This window comes from Notamacropus eugenii, chromosome 7 (genome assembly GCF_028372415.1).
Source record: "Notamacropus eugenii isolate mMacEug1 chromosome 7, mMacEug1.pri_v2, whole genome shotgun sequence".
Lineage (NCBI taxonomy): Eukaryota > Metazoa > Chordata > Mammalia > Diprotodontia > Macropodidae > Notamacropus > Notamacropus eugenii.
The window spans coordinates 163535312-163562122 of record NC_092878.1 but is presented as its reverse complement, the minus strand read 5'-3'; the positions used below and the strand labels follow the sequence as shown (position 1 = coordinate 163562122).

The 26811-nt window shown below is 38.0% G+C and overlaps 1 protein-coding gene across 3 annotated transcripts in view; it reads right to left on the bottom strand.

Annotated features, from left to right (window-relative positions):
• PRDM5 (PR/SET domain 5) overlaps nt 1–26811 on the bottom strand; it is a 179784-nt gene that overhangs the window by 122501 nt on the left and 30472 nt on the right. For all 3 annotated transcript variants that reach the window (XM_072625267.1, XM_072625268.1, XM_072625270.1), the window contains exon 3: nt 5911–6033. In XM_072625267.1, the coding sequence (XP_072481368.1) occupies nt 5911–6033 (123 nt within the window). The remainder of the gene's footprint in view (nt 1–5910; nt 6034–26811) is intronic.

Here is a 26811-nt window from a genome sequence, read left to right as displayed (position 1 = left end):
TTTTTTTTCATTCCTGCATTCCTTATTTTAAGGCTAAGTGCAAATTAGCCCACTTCTTTGAATCATCTGTCATAGACAGTGAATTCCTCCCTCAGACCTTACTGAGCACTCTCTCTCTTTCTACTATTCCTATGAATTTAACATATATACTTTTGTACTGTTATTATTGATCTGGATCAATATGCGCAAATGTCCCATGATTAATGAATTAATATGTAACTAAGTAGTTAAGCCACATTTTTATTATACTGTTCAGTCGTTTCAGTTGTGTCCAAAGTGGTTTGCCATTTCTTTCTCCATTTCACTTTACAGATGAGGAAAATGAAGTAAATAGGGGCAAGTGACCTGCCCAGGGTCACACAGCTAGGAAGTGTATGAGGCCAAATTTGAACTCAGATCTTCCTGACACTGATCCTGGTGCTCTATCCAATGCACCATCTACTGACCGCACCAACTAGCAGCTAGTGGGAACAATAAAGACTTCATGTAGAATACGACGCTTGAGCTGAACCTTCAAGGAAACTAGGAATTCTAAGTGGTAGAGAAGATGGAAGAGCATATTCTAAGGATAGGAGATGATACAAATGCAAAGGCAGGCAGCAGGAAAATAAAGTGGCCTGTAAGAGAAGCAGTAAGAAAACCAGTTTGGTTGAATTAAACAGTACAGTGTGAAGGGAAATCGGGTACAATATGTAAAGATGAGAATGACTGACTAAATACCCATGTTGAAGAAATTTAAAGAAAGTGAGTAATGTATGCAAAAACTATTTCAAAAGTAAGAGTGTGGATGGACATCAAGGTATCAAGGAAAGGAGCAAAAGACAAAGGTAAAAAGATTACAAAAGGAAGGAGTTTTCAATGCCTTGAACTCAGCAGTTCATTCCTCCCAGGTTTATTTTGCAGAGGAAAATCAAGTGGACACTGAAACTTCATCTCTTACAAAGCATTTCCTTAATCCTTGAATCATTGGTGTATTGGTTTGAGTTTTTCAAGAATAGCCTTTATCATTCTAGCTGAATGTAGTTACTGAATCAGCCCACATTTATCCCTTCTAGAGTTTCAATGGATCTGATCAAAGATGGCAAGACGCTGGATATGCAGATGAAACTGCTTTGGGTTCTGTCTTGAATGCAATTTCTAATGGTGGCAGCTATACATTTTCCTTAGGTAGTAGTGAATTTGAGTCATGTTGTGCAGGGACTTCTTAGGAAATCTTCACTCTCCTTCATTGCAGTCAACCATGAGCCATTTGGATGAGGAACTAGAGTTGCTCTTAAAATTAGATGTTCCCATCAACAAGGAAGACAACACTCAGACACCTCAAGACCTCAAGAGAAAGAAGGGAGGAACATGGTGACCCAGGAGACAAAATTCGAAGGGGGGAATTACAGGCATCCTCTAACTGAGTAGTTAAATGATGGTGTCTTCATATGTTCTGTTGACTGCAGCATATTGCAACTTACTGCTTTATGACAAAATATTAAAATATTTACCCAAATAACACATGATATTCAATCACATTGTTCTCATTAAAAATGGTTATTATTGCTAATGAAATTTGAGAGCATAATGTTTCATTTGGAATACTAATAGAAAATTTTAAGGAATTTGAAATATTATTTCATTATTTCATTTTGAAATTTCTACTTTTCCATATGCTTTGGAATATACACAATATATTAATTATAAAGTACATATATTGAATTTTAGACCATTAAATATACAATCATTATTAGACTTACTCAGAAGAGATCAAAGAAAGAGGAAAAGGATTATAAAGTTTCTAACAGTAGCTCTTTTTGCAATGGCAAAGACCTGGAAACTAAAGAAGTGTTCAATATTTCAGGAATTCCTTTAAAAAAGGGATGGTGTATGAATGTGATGGGACACTATTATACTATAAGAAATGATGAAAGGGACAGTTTCAGGAAATTTTGGAAGATTTGTATAAATTAAGGAAAAGTAAATTTAGCAGGACAAGGAAAGGAATTCATACAATAACAACCTTGTAAAAACAAAAAACTTTAAAAGATTTAAAGACTTGGATCAATGGAATGACCAACCACAATTCCAGAGGATAACAGTGCCTCCTGACAGAGAGCTGAAAGACTCAAGCTGCAGAATGGGGCATATGTTTTTGGACAGGGCCAATGTTGAAATTTGTTTCACTTGACTATTTGTATCTGTTACAATGATTTAAAAAAAATTGGCATTGAGGGTGGGATATGTAAAAGAGAAAAAAAGAAAATTAAATTTTAAGAAATATAGAAATGTTAGAAGTTCATGCTCTTTTAAACTGCTCAGAGTGTAATTTAAAATTTTTGGCAACCACTCCTCCAAATCACTATAAATATTCTACCATTAAACTACTGAATAGACTTCAATTGAACTTTCCTTGTTGTAATGCTACATGTATGTTTCTGCTTTTTCTATCCCATCTCTCTAAGTCTCCCAAACCCCATCAAGAGTTATTCTTCAAAATGTATGACTTATGGACTTTGAAATTTCTTTCTGATCAATTTGACATGTCTTTCTAATTCTGAAATCCATGGTTGCCAGATAAAGATATATTTCAGTAAATCTGAATGGACCATTTGCCTTCAATTTCATAATCTAGGCACGTGGGAAGAAGGTTTGCTTATGAAATCCTCCCACAATGATTTTCATACTTAAATCATCATTTCCAAAGCAAATTTTCCTAAGTCAAATAAACAGCAGAGTTCAGAATATAACCAAGCCTTCAACGAGGAGTTCCAATCCTTTGCCAAAACAGACTTCAAATTCTCAATCTCTTGTCCAAAAAATTGGACCAAGTATTGACATTTTCCACCAAGCAAGCCACATAGACACAAATGTTTTTCATTTACTCCACTCCAGGGATATACAACCCAAATAAAAAATTTCCTGAATATCCCAAATACCAGATGCAATTTGGAATCCAAAAGATTCATAATGTTAGGCAGGAAACATTATAATACACTCATAGCACCAGGCATTCCTGGCCCACAGAGTGGAATGTAAACCTCATGAGATCATTCCAACCAACTGCAAGATTGAGGCTGCTCTCTGACCCAGGACCAGGTCATTTCCCCCTCTGCCCTAGCTGAGGTCCAGGCCTAGATTGCCCACAGTCTAGTACTGTCACTACTGTGAAGTCAAGAATCTCCTTTAGAGAAGAGTATGTGATAGTTCCCTATAATGTAGTGCACCAAGAATGGGGTGATGAGATAACGACTCTACCATTTTTTACTGGTAAAAAGTAAGTGCTCTATAAATGATTATCCCCTTCCTCTACATTTTTAGGGAAAGACAGAGAAAAAAGAGAAAAAGAGATGTTGGAAGAATGTTGTCTACAATGCACAGGAAAAGGAAGGAAAGGAAGAAGGAAGGAAGGAAGGAGGAAAGGAAGGAAGGAAGGACTTATTAAGTGACTACTATGTACCAGTTACTGAGCTAAGGGTTTTATAAATGTTTTTTGATTCGATCCTCACCACAGCCCTGGGAAGCTTTATTCCATTTTATTCCATTTCATAGATGAGGAAACTGAGCCAAACAAAGATTAAGTGACTTACCCAGTCCTACACAACTAGTAAAAGTCTGTGAACAAATTCGAACTCAGGTCTTCCTGACTCCTAACCTGATGCTCTATCCATTGTGCCACCTGGTGTCTCTAGAGAGACAGTGTGATGTAGCAAAAAGACTATCAGGCACCCAGTCATCCAACTTAAGCCATCCTAATATCCTCCCAGATCTATCTACATTCCATCTATCTTTGCACCATGATCCAATCACTTCATCAGTTTCTTTATTCAAAATAAGAAAAATAATCTTTGCCCTACCTAACTCACAAGGTTGATTTCTCTGGAGTCTGTGAACCTGGGTTCAAATCCTTCCTCTGACACTTTGACTTCCGTAGCCTCTGATGTTTCTGAGGTTTCCCTCAGTTCCAGATCCAGAATGCTAGCCATTCTTAAAGCACTACAGAAGTGGGAATCATTTCTTTTAGCACTTCAAGGACTAAGCATCATTCTTGGGGTTAAAGTGTATCTACTTTCCATCAGAGGAAGGAAAGACGACTACCTTTCATCATAGGAGTTTGGGATGAACTAATAGCATAAGAGCTAAAATTTCAGGGAACATTATCTCAATGAGGAGCAATAGAATCCAGTATAAAAGTGAATGCCAAAAAGACATTGGGGGAGACTTGGCAATGAGTGGATCCGGAAACGTGCAACCCTTCCCTGGCAGCTTTTCAGGGCTGCTAGTGCCATTTTGTAAGCAAATATTCTAATTGTGGCTGTAAGTGAAAATTATCACATGAACTGCTATGCTCTTAAGAAGAGTTTTGCTTCAGGGAGTCTTAAATGAAAGGAAATTATGCAATTTTAAACAATGGCCATGTAAAGTAAAAGAAAAATGATTTGGATCAATGAAAATGAAAGGGAGGATTAATGTATGCTCTGGAAAACCCTGCCCATGATGGAAAACTCCCCATCTCCCTCACCAGAAGCCCCAAAGGATGTTGGGAAGAAACTACCACTGTCCTCCCCCAAATTACAGTCAAATGTCCTTTCTTAATAATGAGAGCTGACGCTTTGATTCATTTAGCTTGTGAAAGTTCAAAACACTTTGCATACATTATCTTTTAGAATCTCAAAATAAAACTGTGAGCTATTTGGCACAGGTATCATTATCCCATTATATAGGAAAGGGCAGTGGACCTAGGTTCAAATTGTATTTCTGATACTTTGTGTGACCTTTGTGGCAAAGGAAATTACTTTCTCTTCTCTCCTCTCCACTCTCCTGTCCTCTCCTCCCCTTCCCTCCTCTCTCCCATTCCTCCTTCTCTCTCTGTCTGTCTCTCTCTGTGTGTCTGTCTCTCTCCCTCCCTTTTTCCCTCGCTCTATTCCTCCCTCCCTCAGTTCTCAATATGTAAAATGAGATATAATAAACTAACCCTAAAATAATTTCAAATGCAAACCTCTTTCATAATATTTTTTAAATACTGAAATGTTTGTGTTTATAGTTTCAAAGGTACCACTTCTTTCCAATGCCTCAGGTTTATAATCTTGGCACAGTCCTGGACTTCTCACTCTCTTTCAGTCCACATAGTCAATCAATTACTAAATCTTAGTCCCTATCAGTTCTAGTTATATGGCCCAGTGATCATATCATCCCCATTTTACAGGTTAGGAGACTGAAGTCCAGAGAGACTGATGTTTTTCTAGTCCAAGGTGAAATTGAAGGCCAGCTCTTTCCAGACTCTAGATTCAACAGACTTTCCACTTTGACATACTTGAATAATTCATTGTAACAGTGATCTCAGTGATTTGGGAATCCCTCCACCCTCACAGATCTCAACTCATCTGTGTCTAATTATCTTGAATAGTTCTTGTCTATGTCCTTAAATGAATCCTCCAAAGAAAATTCACCCTGTGTGCTAGAGACTGTTTTCTAAGTGTAATAGTTCAGTATACTAGGAAAATATCCAGGCAGTTGTTCTGTTAGCCTTGGTTCTGTCTTCATGGTGGACCATTAACTTTTCTGACCATACATGTGCATTGAACTTAGGATATCTACATTCAAAATCTGCACCAGGAATTGACAAGCTGAATGAATAAATGGATGGATGAATGCATGGGTTAATGAATCAATGAATGAGAAAAGCTGAGGGACCATGACAGGGTACAGAGTGGCTAGCACTCCCCGTGCTCTGAATGCTGCTACTTCTGTTCATATAGCCCACATCCACATTAGTCCTTTTGCCTGTCATGACACACTGCTAACTCAGGTTGAACGCAGTCATGCATTTAGACCTCTGTTTCTGAACTGCAAATAGAAGCAGCTAGAAGAGTGAATTCACTACCAACAAACTATGTGGTACCAAGAGATACCCAGCAGGCCCCTTACCTGAATGGCAGCCAGGTTTTTCTGCTCTGGGGTGGGTGCCTCATGAACAAAGCGCAACCAGTTAGAGAAGCGTGGGTTGCTGGCATCCAAAACATAGAGGACTTGGCCCTTACTTCCACGCACCTGGAACATAAAAGAGTCAAGTATATTATTGTTTTCAATTGTAATCAGCATAGGCAAGCTAAAGCTGATTTAGTATGCAGAAAAGCACATAGAATTAGAAACCATTTTAATTTTGTTTCCCTCAGTAGATTTTGAGTGGATGGGGCTAAAAAGATAGAAAGGGGGCAGATTGTAAAGGACTTTAATAGGCAAAAAGAACAGTTTATATTTTCTCTAAGAGATGATAGGGATCCTGTAAGATTAGTAAACACACAGGAAGGATTTACAGGTGTTTTACAGCCTCTCTAACACAGATTCATTCTTGATCTAGGCAGACAAGAAGACAGGGATGGAGTGACAATGAGGGGTTGAATAAGCTATCTTTATTCTAATCTAGTCTTCTCAGTGGGAGTGCTGACAATTGAAGTACAAACTCCTACAGCATTCCCTAATCATCCTTCTAGCAGGGGCCAGAGACAATCAGGGGGCAACTACCCCTAGGTCTTGATGGAGTCAGTCAAGACAGGTACAGCATTCCAGCTTGTGCACTTCCCTATATCCCCTCAAACCTCAGTGGGGGCCAGTTGAGGCAGATACATTCATTCCTCTGTGCATTACCCAAATCTCAAATCCCAATGGGTTCCCCCAAGACTTGATGGAGGCCAATGAAGACACACACAGCATTACGCTACCATATTCCTCAGTCGCTGACCAGTGCCCACCTGATTTATAGGGTAACAAAGAAGGAATATTGTCACTAATTACCTCACAGGTTTACCTTATCTCTCACCATTATATTTCACTGTGTAGAGATTGTTATGGCCATGGATCCTGAGAAACTAAGCTATAATAAAGAATAAGAAAAATTCACCCTTCATATACTAAAATCCACTTCATATACAGATCGTCTGGAGTTTATTGTGCCGGGGAGTGATATGATCAGTTCTGACCTCATCAAAAAAATCACTTCAGCATCCTTATGCAGGGTGAACAGCAGAGGAGTCAGACAAATGAGAAGGCCACTGTAACTGTCCAGGAGAGAAGTACTAAAGTGTTACAATGTGACTAGGGGCAGGAATGAAAATCAGTGATATGGCAAAGGAAATACCACAAGTTTTAGCAACTGTTTCTTTATTTGGGGTGAGAATGAGGGGTCACAGAAAATGTCAAGATTGAAATCCTGGAGGATGAGAGGGAAAAAGTTACCCAAGATAGTAATAATGGGCATTAATAGTAATAATTAGTAATTAGTAGTAATTAGTTCTTCTGGAAAGAATGTGTCAGTTGTCTTTCATATGGTTCCATTTATCATGACTGTAACCTCCCAAATAAAAACATCTTCCAATGGAAACTCTTTTCTGTGTATTTTCTCCCCTTACTGGACTGTGTGCTCTTTGAGGGCAGAAACAATCTTTATTTGGTATTAGTGTCAACAAAAATCGTCACGGTGCTAAGCACAAAATAAGCTCACTAGAAATCTTTTCATTCATTCCTTCTTTCATTCATTCATGCCCATGTCACAGTGCCGTGAAATGTCAGGAGCAAGACTTGGCCCTCACACTTCTGAACATCAAGGCCAGCTCTCCCATGATGGCTCCAGGCCAATACCTAGTTGCAAAGGAAAAGACTGCATAAAGAAATGGAAGGACTAAGTCACCACAGATATTTTCCCTTAAGAAAGTAACAATACTTGCACCACCTATTGAGAATCACAGGTTTGGGAGTTGGAAGGAAAAGCATTACCTAGGGCAACCTCCCCCCCATTTTTCAGAAAGATGGAAGTAAATGTTTGCAGAAAAGAAAGAAAGAAATAGAAATGAGATAAATGAAGAGTTTGGGAAACATCACAAGCCTGGCAAAGAGGCCTGATAGTATAGTGATCTAGGGACTTCAATTATGCTGATATCTGCTGGAATGCTCTCTCTCTCTCTCTCTCTCTCTCTCTCTCTCTCTCTCTCTCTCTCTCTCTCTCTCTCTCTGCCAAAAACAGAGCAGCTGATAACTTCTTGACTTGCCTTAATGATCACTTCCTCCTTCAAAAACTAATTGAAATAGAAAGGGGAAATTCTATTCTGGAACTGATCCTCACTAACGGGGGGGGAGCTGGTTACTAGGGTGGAAAAGGATGGCAGTAGGGGAAATTCATCACTCCCTTTTGAGACAGAGGAGAAGAAAGCCAGATCCAAGATACGAATGGCCAAAGAACATGAACAGCCCCTTTCCAAAAGAAAAAAAATCAAGCTTTCAACAAGTATGTGAAATGAGTAAGAGAAAATACAAATGAAAACAACTACCTCATCCTATCAGATTGGCAAAGATGACAAAAGATAGTGGTAACTATCACAGGCGCTGTTGGTGGACACTCTTGGTGAAGTGGTAAACTGATCCAATCCTGAAAAGTAATTTGAAATTATACCCAAAGTCATTAAACTCTCTCTACCCTTTGACAAGCACCACACTCTCCTAAGTATATATCCCAAAGAGGGCAAAGTCAGAGGGAAAGGATTCAAATTCTCCAAAGTACTTATATCAGAACCAATTTTTTTAATTGTGGCAAAAACTGGAAATAAAGTGGGGGCCCTTGACTAGAGCACTGCTGATCAAAAATGATATGTAAATGCAATGGAATATAATTGCTCCTTTTGAAATGGCTAAGGGATGGATTCAGAAGGGAAGACTTCTATGAACTGACACAACGTGAAGTAAATAGAACCAGGACACTTCACAATGATTATAAAAATGTAAAGAAAAACTGAAATACTTCTTAACTTTTCTCAATGTAGTAACCAATTATAATAGTATAATTGTAATATATAACTATATATATATATACATATATATATATATATAATAATAGTAACCAATAATATAACTCCAGAACACTGCTGTTGAGACATGCCCTCTCTTCTAGGCAGAGAGACAATAGAATAAAAGTATAGAACATAACGCATTTGCAGATATGGACAATGGATGGCTTTGTTTGCTTTAACAATATGTTATGAAGGAGTTCTATAGGAGAGGGAGAAAATTGATAATAATGAGGACTTTTTTTTAAATAGAGAAAAGAAAGAAAACAATTGAAAAAATACAAAGGAGAAGAGAAAAATGTTCAGAAGGAAACAGACAAACAGGGAGGTTTTGTTATGGTCTTGTGAAACTTAATATGTATATTTTAAAGAAACTGTACTTAATACAAGCTCATAGTTTCACATATTCCTATTCTTTATTAAAATACTTGTGTCTGTTGCGCGAAAGGTATCACCATTCTAACGTCTCGGGTTAATAATCTTGGCACCTCACTCTTCCCTCACCACACATAACCCATCAGCTGCCAGATCTTGCTCTTTCTAAACTCCACAGAATCTCTTGAATCTGATCACTTCTCCCCACTTACACCAACCACCACATTTCAGGTGCTCATCACCTCAGGCTTAAATTATTGCAGCAGCCCTATAATTGGTCTCCCTGCGACAAGTCTCTCACCACTCTAGTCTGTTCAACTCATTGTTACCACAGTCAATTTTATTAATCATAAATCTGACCACATGACACTATTCAACCAATTCCAGGGACTTCCTATTCCTCTAGGATAAAATACATACCTCTCTCTGCTTAGCTTTTAAAGCTCCAATACAAACTGTCCCCAACCTATCTTTCTGGTCTCATTGGACATTACTCCCCCACCACCACTCTGTGATTGAGCCAAACTGGCTTTCTGTTGTTGTTTGTGGTTGCTTTTCACACCCTATCTCATACACATGTCTTTTCCCTGATTGTCTCCCAGACCTGAAATATACATCCTACTATTGTTACCTCAGAGAGTTGCTCTCTTCCTTTAACACCCAGATCAAGCTCCATCCTCTGTATGAAGCCTTTTCTGATCTTAACTACTGTCCTCCCTCTTAAATTATCTTGTAGTTAACTTTTTTGAATGTGTGCATTACACATATTTTACATGTGTATGCGTATATACGTACATATGTGTATATATGTACATGTATATGTGTGTGTTCATATGTGTGTGCATGTGTCACTAAGAATGAAATTCCAAAGTCATAAAGGGGAATAATTGGGGCAGGGTATAGGGGAAGAAAATATTTCTAAAGAGACTGAAGTGACTACAAGGCAGTTTGCCAGCAACAGCTATGACTTTAAAAGATAGATAGGTATAAACGGTCATGATGATGCACACTAATCCCTGCCTTGGGAGGCACTTTAGCTTGGAAGTTTTGAGCTGCAGTGCCTTAAGACAATGAAGTGTCTAAGCTGAGTCAGGCATCAGTGTGGTGAGCCCCCACTCCAAGAACAGGGGCCATCAAGGCCACCTAAGGCAAGGCAAACTGGCCCCTCTCAGAAACAGACCTGCTCAAAGCTTCTGGGCAGATCCCCAGCGGGATTCGGATTGTAAGTGACCATTGAACTTCCAACCTGAGAGATACGGAGATCCAGTTTTAAAAAAACAGGAACAAAAAATGGAAGAACAGGCAAGTAATGTAGCACAAATCTAAGAATGAGACCCAATCATATAAAAAGAGTCAGGAGCATTAACATAGAGAATAATCTGAGGATGATGAGGAAGTCAAAGGACAAGAAGTGTTTTTTTAAAGCTATACTATGGGAGACAGATGGAACCATACTGGCATGAGGAATGAGATGATGATCATTCAGAGGAGTCAGAATACTGAACTCTAATTCTGATTGGGGCAGAGAGTTCTCTGCCAAGAAGAATGACTTTTGCAATAAAAATGGCAGAACAAAAATGGTTTACAGGGAATTGGTGCCCCATTAGTAAGACAAGTAAGGAGCTAAAGGACCCTTAATGAAGTCTAGTTGCCTGGCTCAGATGAACTATATCCTCAGGTGCTGAAAGTACTGGTTGATGTGATTTTATCACTTTGTCAGGGATATTTGAGTGATGGAAGGGAGAAACAGTGGGACCAGAGAATGGTGAATACTGTCCCAATTTCCAAAGCAATGGAAATAAACAGTCTGCAAACTATGGGCCAGCAAGTGCAACATTGATTATCAGCAACTTTAAAAATGTATCAGCAAAGAGATAGTTACACCAAAGACTCATAATTACAAAGATCCATCCTTGCTTTATCAAAAATAGGTTATCATAGGCTAAAAGTATTTTCATATTTTTCTAACACTAAAGAGATAGATCAGAACAATATTGCACATGTGGTCTGTCTAGATTTTTGGAAAGCATCTAGTGAACTCTCTCATCCTATTCTGATGGAGAGATGTGGACTAGACTATCCCACAGATTCTGAAATGGTAGAATGGCAGCATGCAAAGAGTAGTTTTCCATGGTCTTTTCTAAATTTTCATCCTCCTTGACTTCTCTTCATAGTATGATGCTGTTAGCCACCATCCCCTCTTGGATACTCTTCATGGCACAGCTTGATCCTGGTTTTCCTCCTATCAATCTGACTGTTCCTTCTCAAGATCTTCTGTTAGAGTCTCATCTATATGATGCCCTTTACCTCTGGGTATAGTCAAGAGCTCTGTACTAATCACCCTGTACCCTCTATCTATCTGTCTGTCTATATTTCCTCCAACTACCCTAATACTAAGTAAGGTCTCATGAGTTACAAATATAATCTTTCCATGTGGGAATGTAAACAATTCAACTTTAATAAATCTCTTATGATTTCTCTTTCCTGTTAACCTTTTTTGGCTGCTTGCAATATTTTCTCCTTGACCTGGGAACTCTGGAATTTGGCTACAATATTCCTAGGAGTTTTCCTTTGAGGATCTTTTTCCAGAGGTGATCAGTAGAGTCTTTCAATTTCGTTTTTACCTTCTGGTTCTAGAACATCAAAGCAGCTTTCCTTGACAACTTCTTAGACAATGTCTAGGTTCTCTTTTTGATCATAGCTTTCAGGTAGTCCAATAACTTTTAAATTATCTCTCCTGGATCTATTTTCCAGGTCAATGGTTTTTCCAATGAGACATTTCACATTGTCTTCTATGTTTTTCATTCTTTTGGTTTTGTTTTATAATTTCTTGATTTCTCATAAAGTCATTAGTTTCCATTTCCTCCATTCTGATTTTGAAGGAATTATTTTTTTCAGTGAGCTTTTGGACCTCCTTTTTCATTTGGTCAGTTCTGCTTTTCAAAGCATTCTTCTCCTCATTGGTTTTTTGGATGTCTTTTGCCATTTGGATTAGTCTATTTTTTAAGGTTTTTTTTTTTCTTCAATATTTTTTGGGTCTCCTTTAGCAAGCTGTTGGCTCGATTTTTATGATTTTCTTGCGTCACTGTCATTTCTCTTCCCAAATTTTCCTCTACTTCTCTCACTTGATTTTCAAAATCCTTTTTGAATCCTTCATGGCCTGTGATCAATTCATATTCCTCTTGGAAGCTTTTGATGTAGGAGCTTTAACTCTGCTGCCCTCCCCTGGTTGTATGCCCTGATCTTTCTTGTCACTAAAGTAAAGTTTTATAATCCAAGGTCTTTTATGATGTTTACTCATCTTCCAAGCCAAACACGTGACTTTCTAAGTCTTTGTCAAGGCAGGACTCTGCTTCCAATAGGGGTGGCAGTATATCTGGGGGTTGGGGTAGAGGCAGGTGTGCTGACCCGGGCTTCAGGAATTTTGTATCAGCTGCTCAATCCCCCACCACCTGTGGGCCCAGAGCTCTGGAAGCCCCCACTGCTGTTGCCACTGCTGCTGCCACCTCCATTGCAGGTCATTGCTACAACTACCCCCACTGCCCTGGGGCTAGGGGCAGGACCCAGAAAGAACACTTTTCCACCCAGGTCCTACAGAGTTTTCCAACTGACCTTTTTGGCATTTGTGGGTTGAGGAGTCTGCAAACTGCTCTGGCTGCCAATGATTCGGTCCCCTGAGGCCTTCTCTAGCCCATCTATGCTGCTGTGGCTCACACTGGACTACACTCCATTCCCTTTCCTGTTTTGAAAGACCCTTTCTGTCGACTTTATAGGTTGTCTTGGGTTGGGGATTTGTTTCACTCTGTCATTTTGTGGATTCAGTAGCTCTAGAATTTGTTCACAATCGTTTTTACAGGTATTTGGAGGGCTTTGAGGGAGAGCTCAGGGAAGTCCCTGCTTTTCCTCCACCATCTTGGCTCTGCCCGCCCCCCCCCCCCCTTATATTTATTCTTTATGTGATAAAGGTAAGAGCAGGTTTTTGTTTTGTGTTTCCCCATCAGCCCTGGGGTTAGCTTGTTAAGTGTGGGGGAGGGGTGGTCTGGTCACAGAAGATCTCCTCAGCTGAACTGAGGCAAAGGCAAGCTCAGGGGATGGTGATCCCAGCTGTCCTATTGTCTTCCCATTTCCCCTGGAGTGCTGAGGCATGCCTAGATCCTAGTGCAAGTTTCCACCCCTCCTGGGGCTCCTCTCCTGGCGCTGAGACTTGCCTAGATCCTAGTGTGAGTTTCCTCTGCCCTGGGTCCCCTCTCCTTCTGGTTTGCCTCCACCACAGTAGGAGGAATCTCCCTTAGCTATTTTCCTAGCCTCAAGTGTTATGAGCCTATTTGCCCCCTCTGCTGTTCCCGCTCATCCAGGATTTTTCTGGGGAAATATTTTATGGTTCTTTCAAGGTCATCAAGGCGGGAGGAGAGAGCATTTACTGATCACTCCACCATCCTGGCTCCCGGATGTTCATGTAGGTGTCTTACAGATATTTAATCTGTGGACTGAAAGTTTCAGGAGCTGCTGCGCTGATATCTGATGCTCAGTGGCTGTCCCTCGCTCAACTCCACTGGTCTCTCACCCTGGGCTGTGGCTTCGCTGGTTCCACCTCCTGCTGTCTCAGGTTTCCTGGAGCCCTCGCGTTCTGCTGCACTGGACGGTGCTGCGCTGTGCTGTGCTGTGCACTGTGGGATCACCCCCGCAGAACAGTTCCTTCCCGTGGACCTTCCCATCTGTTCTGGGCTGTGAATCTGCCACAGTCTGTCTCCTATTGGATTCTGCACCTCCAAAATTGGGTCAGATTCTCTTTTTAGAGGTGTCTGGAGTTTGTCTAAGAGCATAGGTGAGTTGCTGCTCTCACTCCACCATCTTGGCTCCCTACATTTATTCTTGAAATACTTAAAGACATAATTGCTGTCCTCCCCAGTAGAATATCAGCCTTTAACACGGACAAGCAAGATAGTTCTGAAAGATGTGTGCCGAATGCATGATATACTTGAAAGTAAAAGTAATTTGGGCATAAAAGAGATTCATGGTTTCATGTACAATCATCTTTTCTTCTATTTTAATTTGTATGTAGATGTAATAATTTTATGTATCTGTTCATTTCAGAACTTACAAAACAAAAGAAATGTAAACTTCTTGTGCCCTTGTGTATTCCCAATGCCTTGGACAGTGCCTGGCACACATTAGATGCTTAATAAATATTTGTTAATTGAGAAGACAGAGGCTTTAATCAATAGCATTATTGTTCTTCCTCCACTAACTTCAGATTCCAACCTGTACCATTACTTACGACGCATTGCTTATTTTTCCTTCTGGGCTATGCAAATACTTTGGGGATCTCTTCTCAACATCATTAGTAATATTTCCAGAGTGTTTTCAGAATTATGAAGTTCTTTACATTAATTCTGTCATTTAACAATTACTATCTCACAGTATACCTCCTGATGAACATCAAATGCAATATGATTATTCATTTAGCAAACATTCATTAAATTTTAATCACCTACTATGTGGAGAGGTATCACGTAGGTGTGACTAGGATAGGTATGACATAAAATGTCTCTGAAATGTGTCTCATTACCTATAACTAGAATTCCTGTGATGTTGACTCTTATGGCAATATAATTACCTACTAGTGATGTCTATTTCACATTCACAAAAAAAAAAAATAGAATTAACCTTTTTCTATTTTAACAATTCTAACATCCACTTAGGATCCAATATTTGGATCTGGAAGGAATCTTAGAGGTTATCTATTCTAATTTCTCCTTTTACAGATGAGAAAAGTAGGGACCAGAGAAGACAAGCATTTTGACAAAGGTCACACAGGTCATAATAGGGCAGCATAGAATTTAAGTTTAGGTTCTTGGACTTTAGATGCTGCTCACTTTTCACTGATTTAATTATGAACTCCACCATCCAGACAACTTTTCACTCATTGAACTTCAGTACATTTTCTCCCGCTAAATTTTAGCCATCCATCCTTTCCTTCAAAGAGATCTTCTATATTTACAAATTATTCCACTTCGATGTGCTCCTCAGAGTTCCATCTATGTCCTCTCATCACGTTCACTCTCTTACCATAGCCATATAGATTCCCTTCACTTTGTTCTGAACTGGAAATTCCATAAACTTCAAGAGTCCTAACCTCTTCCTCTGAGCAAAACTACATTAAAACAGTTCAAAGTGGAGACTCCTATGAACATTTCTACCTGTTTTCATATATCAAGGAAGTCCAAGATATTTTTTTAATGAAAAGTAATTTTGAAAATCTAATTCATTGAGGAATTTCTCAGCCACCCTTTCAACATTTCTCATATTTTGTGTTTAATATTTTCCTTTAAGTCAAATATAAATTATTCTAGTCATTTGCTTTTATTTTGTTTAGGGGCAAAATTCAATATAGTTATTTGTTATCCCCCTTACAACATCTTTGCTGATAAAGATCAGTTTTAGAAAAAGTCGGCTTTCTTTTCTCCCAGTCACAAATATCCCCCTTCCAAAATAAATCTGACTCACCAGGACAACTAGTAATAATTTCATCTTTCAGATTTGTCTAAAATATAGAAGGGGGAACAAAAGGATGAGCTTACAAGATAATACATTTTTTCTTTGGGGCTGAGTTCTAGAGCTGAAAGAGACCTCAGAGACCATTTAGTTGAACCCATCATTTTCCAGGTGAGGAAACTGAGGTTGGGAAAATTGGAGTTACTTGTCCCAGAAGCTGAGCTCTAGAGTCAATGTTTCTTCTGTTGTACCATTTTGAAAGGGACTTTAGTAAGGGTCTAGTCCAATTCTTTGATTTTACAGATGAGAAAACTGAGGCCTAGAAAGGCAAAGAAACTTGAAGATTACATAAGCCAGTGGTGGGACTCAAACCCAGACCCTCTGATTCCAAAGAATGCAACCTATTCTCTCCTCAGTTATGAAATCCTCCAATGTTTCCATAGACTCACGTCTTTATTACTATCCCACTCTATATGAAATGATACCATGACTTGGCTAGGATCCTGGTAAATTCTCAGCTTAATAAGATGTTATTACAATACAGAAGGCATATGTTGGCCATTACCATTTCTGAACCATATGGAATTGGCTGACCAAACTTTTCTATATGTCACAATCACAAGGCTTTGCCTTAGCCACTATCAACTATAGGTGGTTGTCTATGGTTTTGGCTTCCCTAGTGGAAAACCTTAAGACTTAATGAGAGGTTAGAAAATTAGGAATACTTCAAGGTCTATCCCCATATGTTCTCATGAAATATTTTTCTAACAAAAGATGACAGAAGAAAGAAAAGTGGGAAAAGATTCTTATTCATGGCTAATTTTCACAAATCAACATCTGAAATATGAACACCCTTCTTCCTTTTTCTACCACATTCTAAATTAACACAATTGCTTGAGGTATTCTTCACTGATGTTCCACCAAGTGCTACTGATGACTTCCAAGAAAAAGAATCAGACTTATCAGGATGCACAGAATCTTAGAAAGAGGGGCTAGCTTGTCTAATACCACTGCTTCATTAAGAAAAAAAAAAAAACATGAGTCTGGAGAAAGGAGGTGACCTCTCCAAGGTCACAGCAAATAAACAGCAGAAACCACACTGTCTCACTGATGAAACTCAAAAGCAATGAAACTTAAATCATAGAATCATAATATGCTAGAGCTGAAAAAGACTATCTTGTCCAAACCCTCCATTTTTACAGATGATGATGATGATGATAAGCAGCTAGCATTTGTATTGTACTTTAAGGTTTGCAAAGTGCTTTAGATATGTTATTTCATTTCCCAATAACAGTGAGAGGCAGAAGTTCTTATCCCATTTTACAGATGAGGATCTTGAAACACAGAAAGGCTGTCACAACCAGTAAAGTACTGTCACAACCAGTAAAGCTCTGAGTCAGGAATGGAAGTGAGATCTTTATGACTCCACATCTATCAGATGTAGTCACCTGTGCAAGGTCACATGGTTAGTTTAATTATATCAGTCCTATCTCCTAAATCCCAGAGCAATGCCTTTTCCATTATACTCATGAATTCAGCAACCATCCATTAAACATTTGTAACATACATAAACCTAGGTGCCAAGGGATAAAAAAATTAAATAAATGAGCTAATTTTTTAAAAAAATCTATCCCTGATGAAGCTTAAGAATCTAATGTGGGTGAAATACAACATTTAAATAGCTAAACAGATTAGAATTTTAGAAAGGAGAGAATATTGTAAAAGGTGAAGGAGTCGGGAAAATTCTTAACACACCAGAGGATCAATAGATAACATTTTATTTAACATAGGCTAATAGATTTAGAGTTTCAAAAGTTATCAAGGGCAAGAGGAATTTACATTTGATGCTGGAGGAAACAGGGAGCCACTGGAGTTAATCAAATGGGGGGAGGGGTGATCCAACCTGAGCTTTAGGAAGATCATTTTGGTAGATGAGTAAACGATGGACATCAATGGGCTTACAGACTTGTGCCAGTTGAGCAACCATTGCTATTGTAATAGTCCAGGAGAAGTTGAGGATGATGGCTAGACTGTGAACCTGGGAAGGTGGGGAAATGATGGTGTTCTAGAGAGTAACAGAAATTTGGAAGAGGTGATGGTTTGAGAAGAAAGATATTAAGTTCCGTTTTAGACATGTTTAGTTTTAGATATCTATGGTACAACCAGTTTGAGATGTGAGACTGGAGGTCAGCAGAGAAAAAAGAGTTGGATAAGTAGATGTGAGAATCATCAATATATTGAGGAAAATTGAAACGCTGGGAGCCACTGATCACCGAGTGAAATAGTATAGAGGGACCATGAAATAGTATAGAAGAAGGTCCAGAGTCTCAGGGCATACCTACAGGCATTGGGCATGATGTGGATGAAGATCTAGCAAAGGAGACAGATAAAGAGCAGTTCAACAGAGAGGATGAAGTCCTCTGATGAATTCCAATAGTCTTTTCCTTGCACTACGTTATTGCTGGTGCAAAGCAACGGTGCAAGATATTATCAGTGATTTGCTCATAAGAAAGGATGTGGCAGACAGCATAGTGAAGTAGGCCATGATCAGAAAAAGAAGGAAAAGGCGAAGGAGGAGGAGGAGAAGAAGGAGGAGAAGGAAAAAGAGGAGGAGGAGGAGGAAAAAGAGGAGGGAGAGGAGGAAGAAGAGGAGGAGGAGGAAGAGGAAGAAGAAGAAGAAGAAGAAGAAGAAGAAGAAGAAGAAGAAGAAGAAGAAGAAGAAGAATTATTGTCCTAGTATCCACAAAAATACTCAAAAAATCAGAGGAAAACCTATGACTCACTGGAGGGATTCATATTGAGAGAACAATGGGGAATAGGGGATGCATGCTAGAGATATTGCAGATACACTTCCACAGGATGAGAAGATGTGGGTGGGCTGGTTTCTATACCATTTGGGTGGAATTCTCAAATGTATTATAGTAATGGAAGCAAAATTTCAGTTTTCCTGAAAGATAGTGAGTCCCATGAGAGAAAAAGCCCAATCTTTCCTAATGGGAGATCACAATGTTTTATGCCATGAGACTAATTTATACAATGAAACACACTTTCTTTTCAATCTTTCAGTGAGACCGACAAAATGAGTATTTTCTTAGACTAAAACAAAACAAAACAAAACAGACCTCTAAGGATGTCATCAAGTGCTAGTGTTAATATTACCAGTCTTCCTCTTGCAATTGGCCCACTGGTGGATGTCTAAATGTCTTTGCCTTGACTGCTTAATTACTTCAACTTGAGAATATATTTGAGTGAAAATAAAAAGATTACTCCACCCTTCTGATTCCCTCCTCCCCCTCTTAGAGTGATCCATTCTGACAGCACCTAGTTCTCACATTTAAATGAAAGAAATCACAATTCCCAAAGTCAACAACTAATGTCATCACCTGACAGGTTTTTATGATTTATAGTCCCTCAAGCAAGGAAGTTTTGTGTTTGTTTTGTTTCATAGAAACAATTCTGCCCCCAAAGGTTTTATTTAGACCTAGGAAGAAATTAATTATACATCTTATCTGCTCATTTCTTCTTTCTCTGGATAATATTTGGTAACCCTGACCCACTAACTAGCCTTACTTTCCCTGAGAAACCGTGAAAGTCTTGCCAAAGAAATTAATCACTAAGTATTTTAGTAGACTTCTTTCTCTTAAACAGATATTTTCCAGATTAACACCCCCCATTTCAACAACTGCCCCATCAGTTTGGTTCTTGCCTTCTCTAGACCTTTGTTCACTCCTCCTTACAAGGAGAGGATTAGAATGCATCATTTCTAAAATCCTTCCTTCTCAAAAGTCTGTATTCCTATGACTTTGGTCATATAATCTAGATCCCTTCATTTGTAGGTAAGGAAAATTACCTTATGTGTATGGTCTTATAACCAGTTAATCATACCTAGTATTTATATATCATCTTAAGGTTTGAAAAGCAGTTTACATATTGTTTTGTTTAGACCTTGCAACAACATTGTGGGTAGGTGCTATTAGTATCCCATTTTACAGTTGAGAAAACAAACATGATAGTTTTATCAAGCTTCCCAGGATCACACAACTAGAAAGACACTATTTGAACTAAAATCTTCTTCCTTCCAGGTCATCACTCTATCCATTGTATCACCTAATTATAATTGGTCATTTTAAAAAATTAATAGTAGAATTAGAACTTGTGTTTCATCTTTGTCCTCAAGAAACTGTTCTGATGTCTTGGACATACTCTTCTTTTAAGGTAGAGGTTGGGGCAGGTAGGTAGCAGAATGGATACAGCAACGACCTTGGACTCAAGAGGACCTGAGTTCAAATGTAACCTGAGACACTTACTAGCTGTGTGACCTTGGGCAAGTCAGTTAACCCCAACTGCCACATCCTTGGTCATCTCCAGTTATCCTGATGAATATCTGGTCACTGGATTCAGATGGCTCTGGAGGAGAAGTGAGGCTGGTGACCTATACAGCCCTCCCTCAGTCAAAACAAAGTCACATGCAAGTCATGCCATTATTTCTCTGATGGCATGGTCTTCTTCGGGAACAAAGGATGAACAGACGCACAAGAGAAATTCATGTAGAGGTTATAGCTCAGATCTTCCTGGTATGTTAGCTGACTTATATCTTTTTTTGAGGGAATTGAGGTTAAATGACTTGCCTAGGGTCACACATCCAGTAAGTGTCTGAGGCTGGATTTGAACTCAGGTCTTCCTGATTTCAGACCTAGTGCTCTATCCACTGAGACACCATCTGCCTCCAGGCACAGAATAGTCCCATGTTATCTCAGTTTTATTTCCTTTATATTGTAACATCTTTCACATGATTGCTTGCAGAATCTGCTCTTTCTAAATTAAATTTTTAAATTTAACCACAGAATCATGGAGTTTGTAGGCTTGTTTGTTTCTGCTTTTGTGTTTTCTTTTTTTTCTGGAGGTGATCTATGAATCCTTTCACTTTGTATTTCATTTTCCATGTCCAGAAGTTCTGGTCAGTTCTCTTGTATTATTTTCTGCATTATAGTGTTGTTTAGGTTTGGGGTTATTTTTTGTCTTTTTGTGTTCTTCTGGGAGATTTATGACCTTTAAGTAGTCTCTACATATCCTGTCTTGAAGGTATGTTTCACTTGGATAGTGAGTCTTTTTTAGTGCTATTATTTTGTTTTGCTTTTCTTCCTCTTTATTCTCCTTCACCTCTGTGTGATTGCATTCCCAATGTATTATTTTCTTTAGTGACACTTGTCATCACAGATTTCAGTTTTTCTGTTTTGCACATCATTTTTTGCTCTTGTTCAATTGTTTCAGTCATGTCCATTTGGGATTTTCTTGGCAAAGATACTGGAGTGGTTTGTGATTTCCTTCTCCAGCTCATTTTACATATGAGGGAACTGAGGCAAACGGTGAAATGATTTGTTTGGAATCACACAGCAAGTAGGTGTCTGAAGCTGTATTTGAATTCATATCTTCCTGACTCCAGATCTGACTGCTCTATCCACTGAACTACATAGCTGCCCTTTTATTCTTCTGGGCTGGCCATAAATTTTGCTCTCATAGTTCCCATTCCTCTTTTAAATCTAGAACAATGATGTGGTTCTTTTTTCCTCAAATTCCAAATGTTCCTCCTTCCCATAAGGTGTTGAGTTGCTTCTCTTCATTTTGCAGTATTTATTCATAGATGGCTGAACTCACTTATTGAGTCCATTGTTCATATTTCCTTCTGATCTTTATTTTTTTCCCTAATGATTTATCTGTTTCTATTCAAGATCTTTGATTTTTTTATTCCTGAGATATTTTGTAATTTCTGCCTTCCATTCCCACTCATCCCCACTTATTTTCCTCTATTGCTCACTTTCTGACTCCATCCCTTTTAATGTTGGTTTCCATGGAGACCAGATTTCAAAGCATCTCAGCCTCTTCCCAGTCTTTACTCAATACATGGTTCACTATTCTAGGTCTCTGTTCCAAATTACTTTGGAAGTGGGGTAACAGAATTTGCCCAAACTGATTATCAAGCTCTTTTCCTATCAGTTTTAGCGAAATGGTCCATAGCTTCTCCATATAAAATGTCCTGTTGTGTTATCCTTTCTCAATCCTTCTTCTCTTCAGTTCTCTGGTCTAGTAGTGACAGTTCATAGCATTCCATGCTGGAACTAGAGGATTGATTGCTTTTAATTTAGGTATCTGAGGTTCTAGGAGGAGGGAGAGTATAGGGTATGGTGCTGAGCTATATTTAAACGCAGACATATATCTATCCATTTTCCTCTATTCTTTGGCTCTCCTGAAGATATATTTTATAATTCAGACTGATGCTACCGCTGTTGTACTGGGCTATCTGTTGCAGCCACAGCAACCTTCCATCCCAGGAATGCTCTTGTAGTACTGGCTAGCTATCACCTCCTAAGCAAACTTCTGTTGCTTCGAGCAAAGATCTCCACAGCACTAGAATGAGGGAGGGGTGACTGAAGTGCAGGGTTGTGTTTTGTTGAAATCTCCTGTTTTGGGGACCTTGAATTTTGTCACAAGCCTGAATATTTGTCACATTTTGTAACAAACCTAAGTACTGAGTACTTGGGTTTATTAGTGCAGCTTCACTGTCACTTTCATGGTGCATGGAATGAAAGATGTGAGCTGAGATCAAGCCTCAGTTTGATTTTTTAAACCATATTTTGGATTCTGAGTGTCCTGGACAACGGAGACATCCAAAGTTGCTTTATCTTTGGTGCATAAATTTTACTTTAAAGACTTTTGAGAAATCAAGAGGAACAGAGAGCATATCTAGTTCTTCACCTTGTTTTGAGTCAATGGACTTTCTCTACCATTCCTCCCTGGTTTTCTGCTTTCTTTTATCTGTTGTCTCTACCACCACCACCCCCCCATTGGAACATAAGCTCTTTGAGATCAGTGACTGTCTTTCTTTCTGCTTCTATTTATATTCTCCACACTTAGCACAATACTTGGCATATAGTAAGTGCTTAATGAATTTCTGTTGACGACTTGACTTGGCAGGGATTTAGATTTGGAAGATCCATCGTATCTAACCCCTTCATTTTATAGATGAAGAAACTGAGACGAATAAAGGTCAGGTCACTTGGCCTGGGTCATGGGGGTAGAGGAATTGGGATTCAGTGATCAGTCCTGACTGCAAATCTACTGTTCTGTCTATTATATTCGCATTGCTTCCCTTTGGACATGATAAAAATCTTGATGATGTCATCAGTCTTCTTAAGCAAAAAAATTATACTCTTTGCTGACTGGGAGAGTTTAGTTCATTTCTGACAATTTCCAAATAATGCTGTTATTCCTTTGAGCACAATGAAATCTCTGAATGCCACCCCCATCACAAACACTGTCCTCTAAGCATGGCACAGGGTTTGTCCTTCACTATGAATCTTTCTCTTGGGTCCTGCCAAGAGGCTTACTGCCACCAACAACTGTATCCATCTCCTGTCTGCAAACAAAATGACTGGCAGCAAAGCCCTAAAATGGTTTAGACAGATTTGGCAGGGAAGGCTCCAGCAACCTAGGACACAAATGGAGCCGCAAAGGGGGGTCTCATGGTAAAGAAACTCAAGCTTTGTCCTCTCCATCCCAAATCTCCTTACAACCAGGCATTAGTAACCCCAGCAACACTGGCCAGTAGAAATGAACATTCTCTCCTCAGGCAAAAAGACAGGGATCTTTCTACCATTTGCCTTCAGGAAATATGGTTTCATTCAGTTACAGCCAAAGCTTTGATGTCCAGCCAATCAAAATTCACTTTTTAAAAAAGGTATGCTTTAAAAAATCTATGTGACAATAATATTTTCACAAACTGAATACTTTTTTCTCCTCACTGATTTAGAAATAGTTAAAGTTGGGGCAAGAAGGAGAAGTAGCCCAAAAAGGGGAGCAAAGAAAAGGAATGAGTTAGATGTCACGGGGCTCAAATCCCAATTTGAGTATTTACTCTCACTATGATCATTTCCAAAAAAAACTTGGCTTGAGTTTCTTTTACTATAAAATGTTCAGGTAGGGCTATGTCATCACTAAAATGCTTTCCAGTTCTAAATCCTTTAAGCTACGAAATAATAGGATTAACCAATGACTAAATTTGTTTTGTCTGATGATGTTTAGTTGCCACAAAAAGGAGTATTGCTTTAGGGAATTGGGAGTATAGTTGAGGAGAGTAATGTGAGGAGGTAGCAATCTATCAACAAAATTAAGTGCCTACTATACAGACAAAGTACATGTCTAGGAATTAGAGACTGAAATACAAAGAATGAAATGAACTTTCTTTTTAATAGGGTAGATAAGCACATATATAAGCATATATATGGAATAAATATTAAAAAATGACTATAAATAAATACAAAGCAGTTGGCAAGAGGTGACCCAAGCAATTAGGGCATCAGAAAGGCTGCACTAAGGTAGTGCTTGATACATTAGTCTTAAAAGAAAGGAGAGATTCTATGAAATGGAAGGGAGGAGAAAATGCATTCCAATCATGGAGGAAATCCATTGAGAAGGCACAAAAATTAGAGATTTTCATATGGGAAGAGTAGTTTGGCTTAATTATAGTGCTAGTTCGGGAGAAATAAAGAATGAGGCTAAAAAGATAAATTGCGGTAAGGTAGTGAAAGACTTTAAGACAAAAAATGATATGTTATCTCAAAAGCAATAGAGAGTATTTATTGAGTAGGGAAGGGATATGTTTATATCTACACTTCAGGAAAATCACTTAACAGACCTGGAACAGGAAGACTAATTAAGAGAGTGCTGAAATAACCTGGGAAAGAAGTACAGATTAAGAAATGATTTTTAAAATAATAAGAAAAGGGATGAGCCCTAAGCTATTTTAATTATTTTTTAAAAGGGGGGGGACCATTAAAAAGATAAGGAAACTATACCTTGCTTAAAATAAAGTACCATTTTCAATGAAGTAATATCAATACTAAACATATTTGTACCAAACGGTACAGCATCTATTTTTTAAAAATAAGTTAAATGAGTTACAGAGGAAATAAACAGTAAAATTATACTAGTAGAAGACCTCAACCTTCCCCTCTCAGACCTAGAAAAATCTACAAAAAAGAACAAGAACAAGAAGTAAAGAAGGTGAATAGAATTTTAGAAAAGTTCGATTATAATACAACTTTGGAGAAAATTGAATGAGAATAGAAAGGAATACACCTTTATCTCAGTAGTGTATGGGACCTACACACACACACACACACACACACACACACACACACAGAAATGATCATGTATTAGGGTATAAAAACTTCATAATCAACTGCAGAAAAGCACAAATATTAAATGAATCCTTTGGGATCATAAGATCATAATGCAATATAAATTATATTCAGTAAAGAGTGGTGGGAAAAAAGATTAAAAAGTAATTCAAAACTAAATAATCTAATCTGAAAGAATGATTAGTCAAAGAACAAATCATAGAAACAATCAATAATTTCATGAAAGAGATTAGCAGCAGTGAAACAACATTCCCAAATTTGGGGAACACAGCCAAAAGCAGTAGTTACGGGAAAATTTACATCTCTAAATGTTTAAATCAATAAAATAGAGAAAGAGCAAATCAATTAATTGATCATGCAACTAAAAAAAAAGCTGGAAAAGGATTAAAAATCCCCAATTAAACACCAAATTGGAATCCTAAAAACCAAAAGAGAGATTAGTAAAAGTGAAAGTTAGAAAACCATTGAACTAATAAAAATAAAACAAATTAGTACCTGGTCTTATTTTAAAAAATAAATAAACCATTGGCTAATTGGATTTTTTAAAAAAGAAAGAGGAAAACCAGGTTACCAGTATCAAAAATAAAAAGGGTGACTGCACCGCCAATAAAGAGGAATTCAAAGCAATTATTAGGAGCTATTTTGCTCAATTACAAGCCAATAAACATGACAATCTAAGGGAAATGAATGAATATTCGCAAAAATATAAATTGTCCTGATTAAAATAAGAGGAAATCGAATACCTAAATAGCCCTATCTTAGACAACGAAAGTGAACAATCCATCAATTGACTCTCTTGAAAAAAATCTCCAGGATCGGATCGATCCACAAGTGAATTCTACCAAATACTTAAAGAACAATTAATCCTAATACTATATAAACTATTCGGGAAAAAAAGTGGAGTCTTACAAAATTATTTATGACACAACCATGGTGCTGATACCTAAACCAAGAAGAACAAAAACAAAGAAAGTGAATTGTAGACTAATTTACCCAGTGAATTTCAATGCAAAAACTTTAAATAAAATACTTGCAAGGAGATTATGGCAATATATCACAAGGATCATACACCACGATCAGGTAGGATTTATACTAGGAATGCAGGGCTAGTTGAATATTAGGATAACTATAAGAATAATTGATCATATCAATAAAAAACAGAATTCATATTATCTCAATAGATACAGAAAAAGCTTTTGACAAAGCACAATACCCATTCCTATTAAAAACATAAGAAAGCATTGGAATAAATGAAACTTTCCTGAAATGATAAGTAAGATCTATCTAAAATCATCAGCAAGCATCATCTATAATGGGGATAAGTTAGAAGTCTTTTGAATAAAATCAGGGTTAAACCAAGAATGTCCATTATTACCACTTTTATTCAATATTGTACTAGAAATGCTAGTTATAGGAATAAGAGAAGAAAAAGAAATTGATGAATTATAATAAGGAAAGAAAAGCTTTCACTCTGTGGATTATAAGATGGAATACTTAGAGAATCCTAGAGAATCAACTAAAATACTAGTTAAACCATTAACATATTTAGCAAAGTTGCAGGATATCAAATAAACTTGCATAAATCATCAGTATTTCTATATATTACCAACAAAGTCCAGCAGTAAGAGATAGGAAAAGAAATTCCATTTAAAATAATTTCAGACACATAAAATACTTGGGAATCTACCTGCCAAGAGAAACCCAGAAACTATGTGACTAGAAGCACAGAACACTTCTCATAAAAATAAAGTCCAATCTAAACAATTGGAAAAATATTAATTGCTCATGGGTAGTCCAAGTCAATATCATAAAACTCACAATTCTACCTGAAGTAATCTATTTCTTCAGTGCTGTATCAATAAAACCATCAAAAATATTTATAGAGCTAGGAAAAAATAATAAAATTCAACTAGAAGAACAAAAAC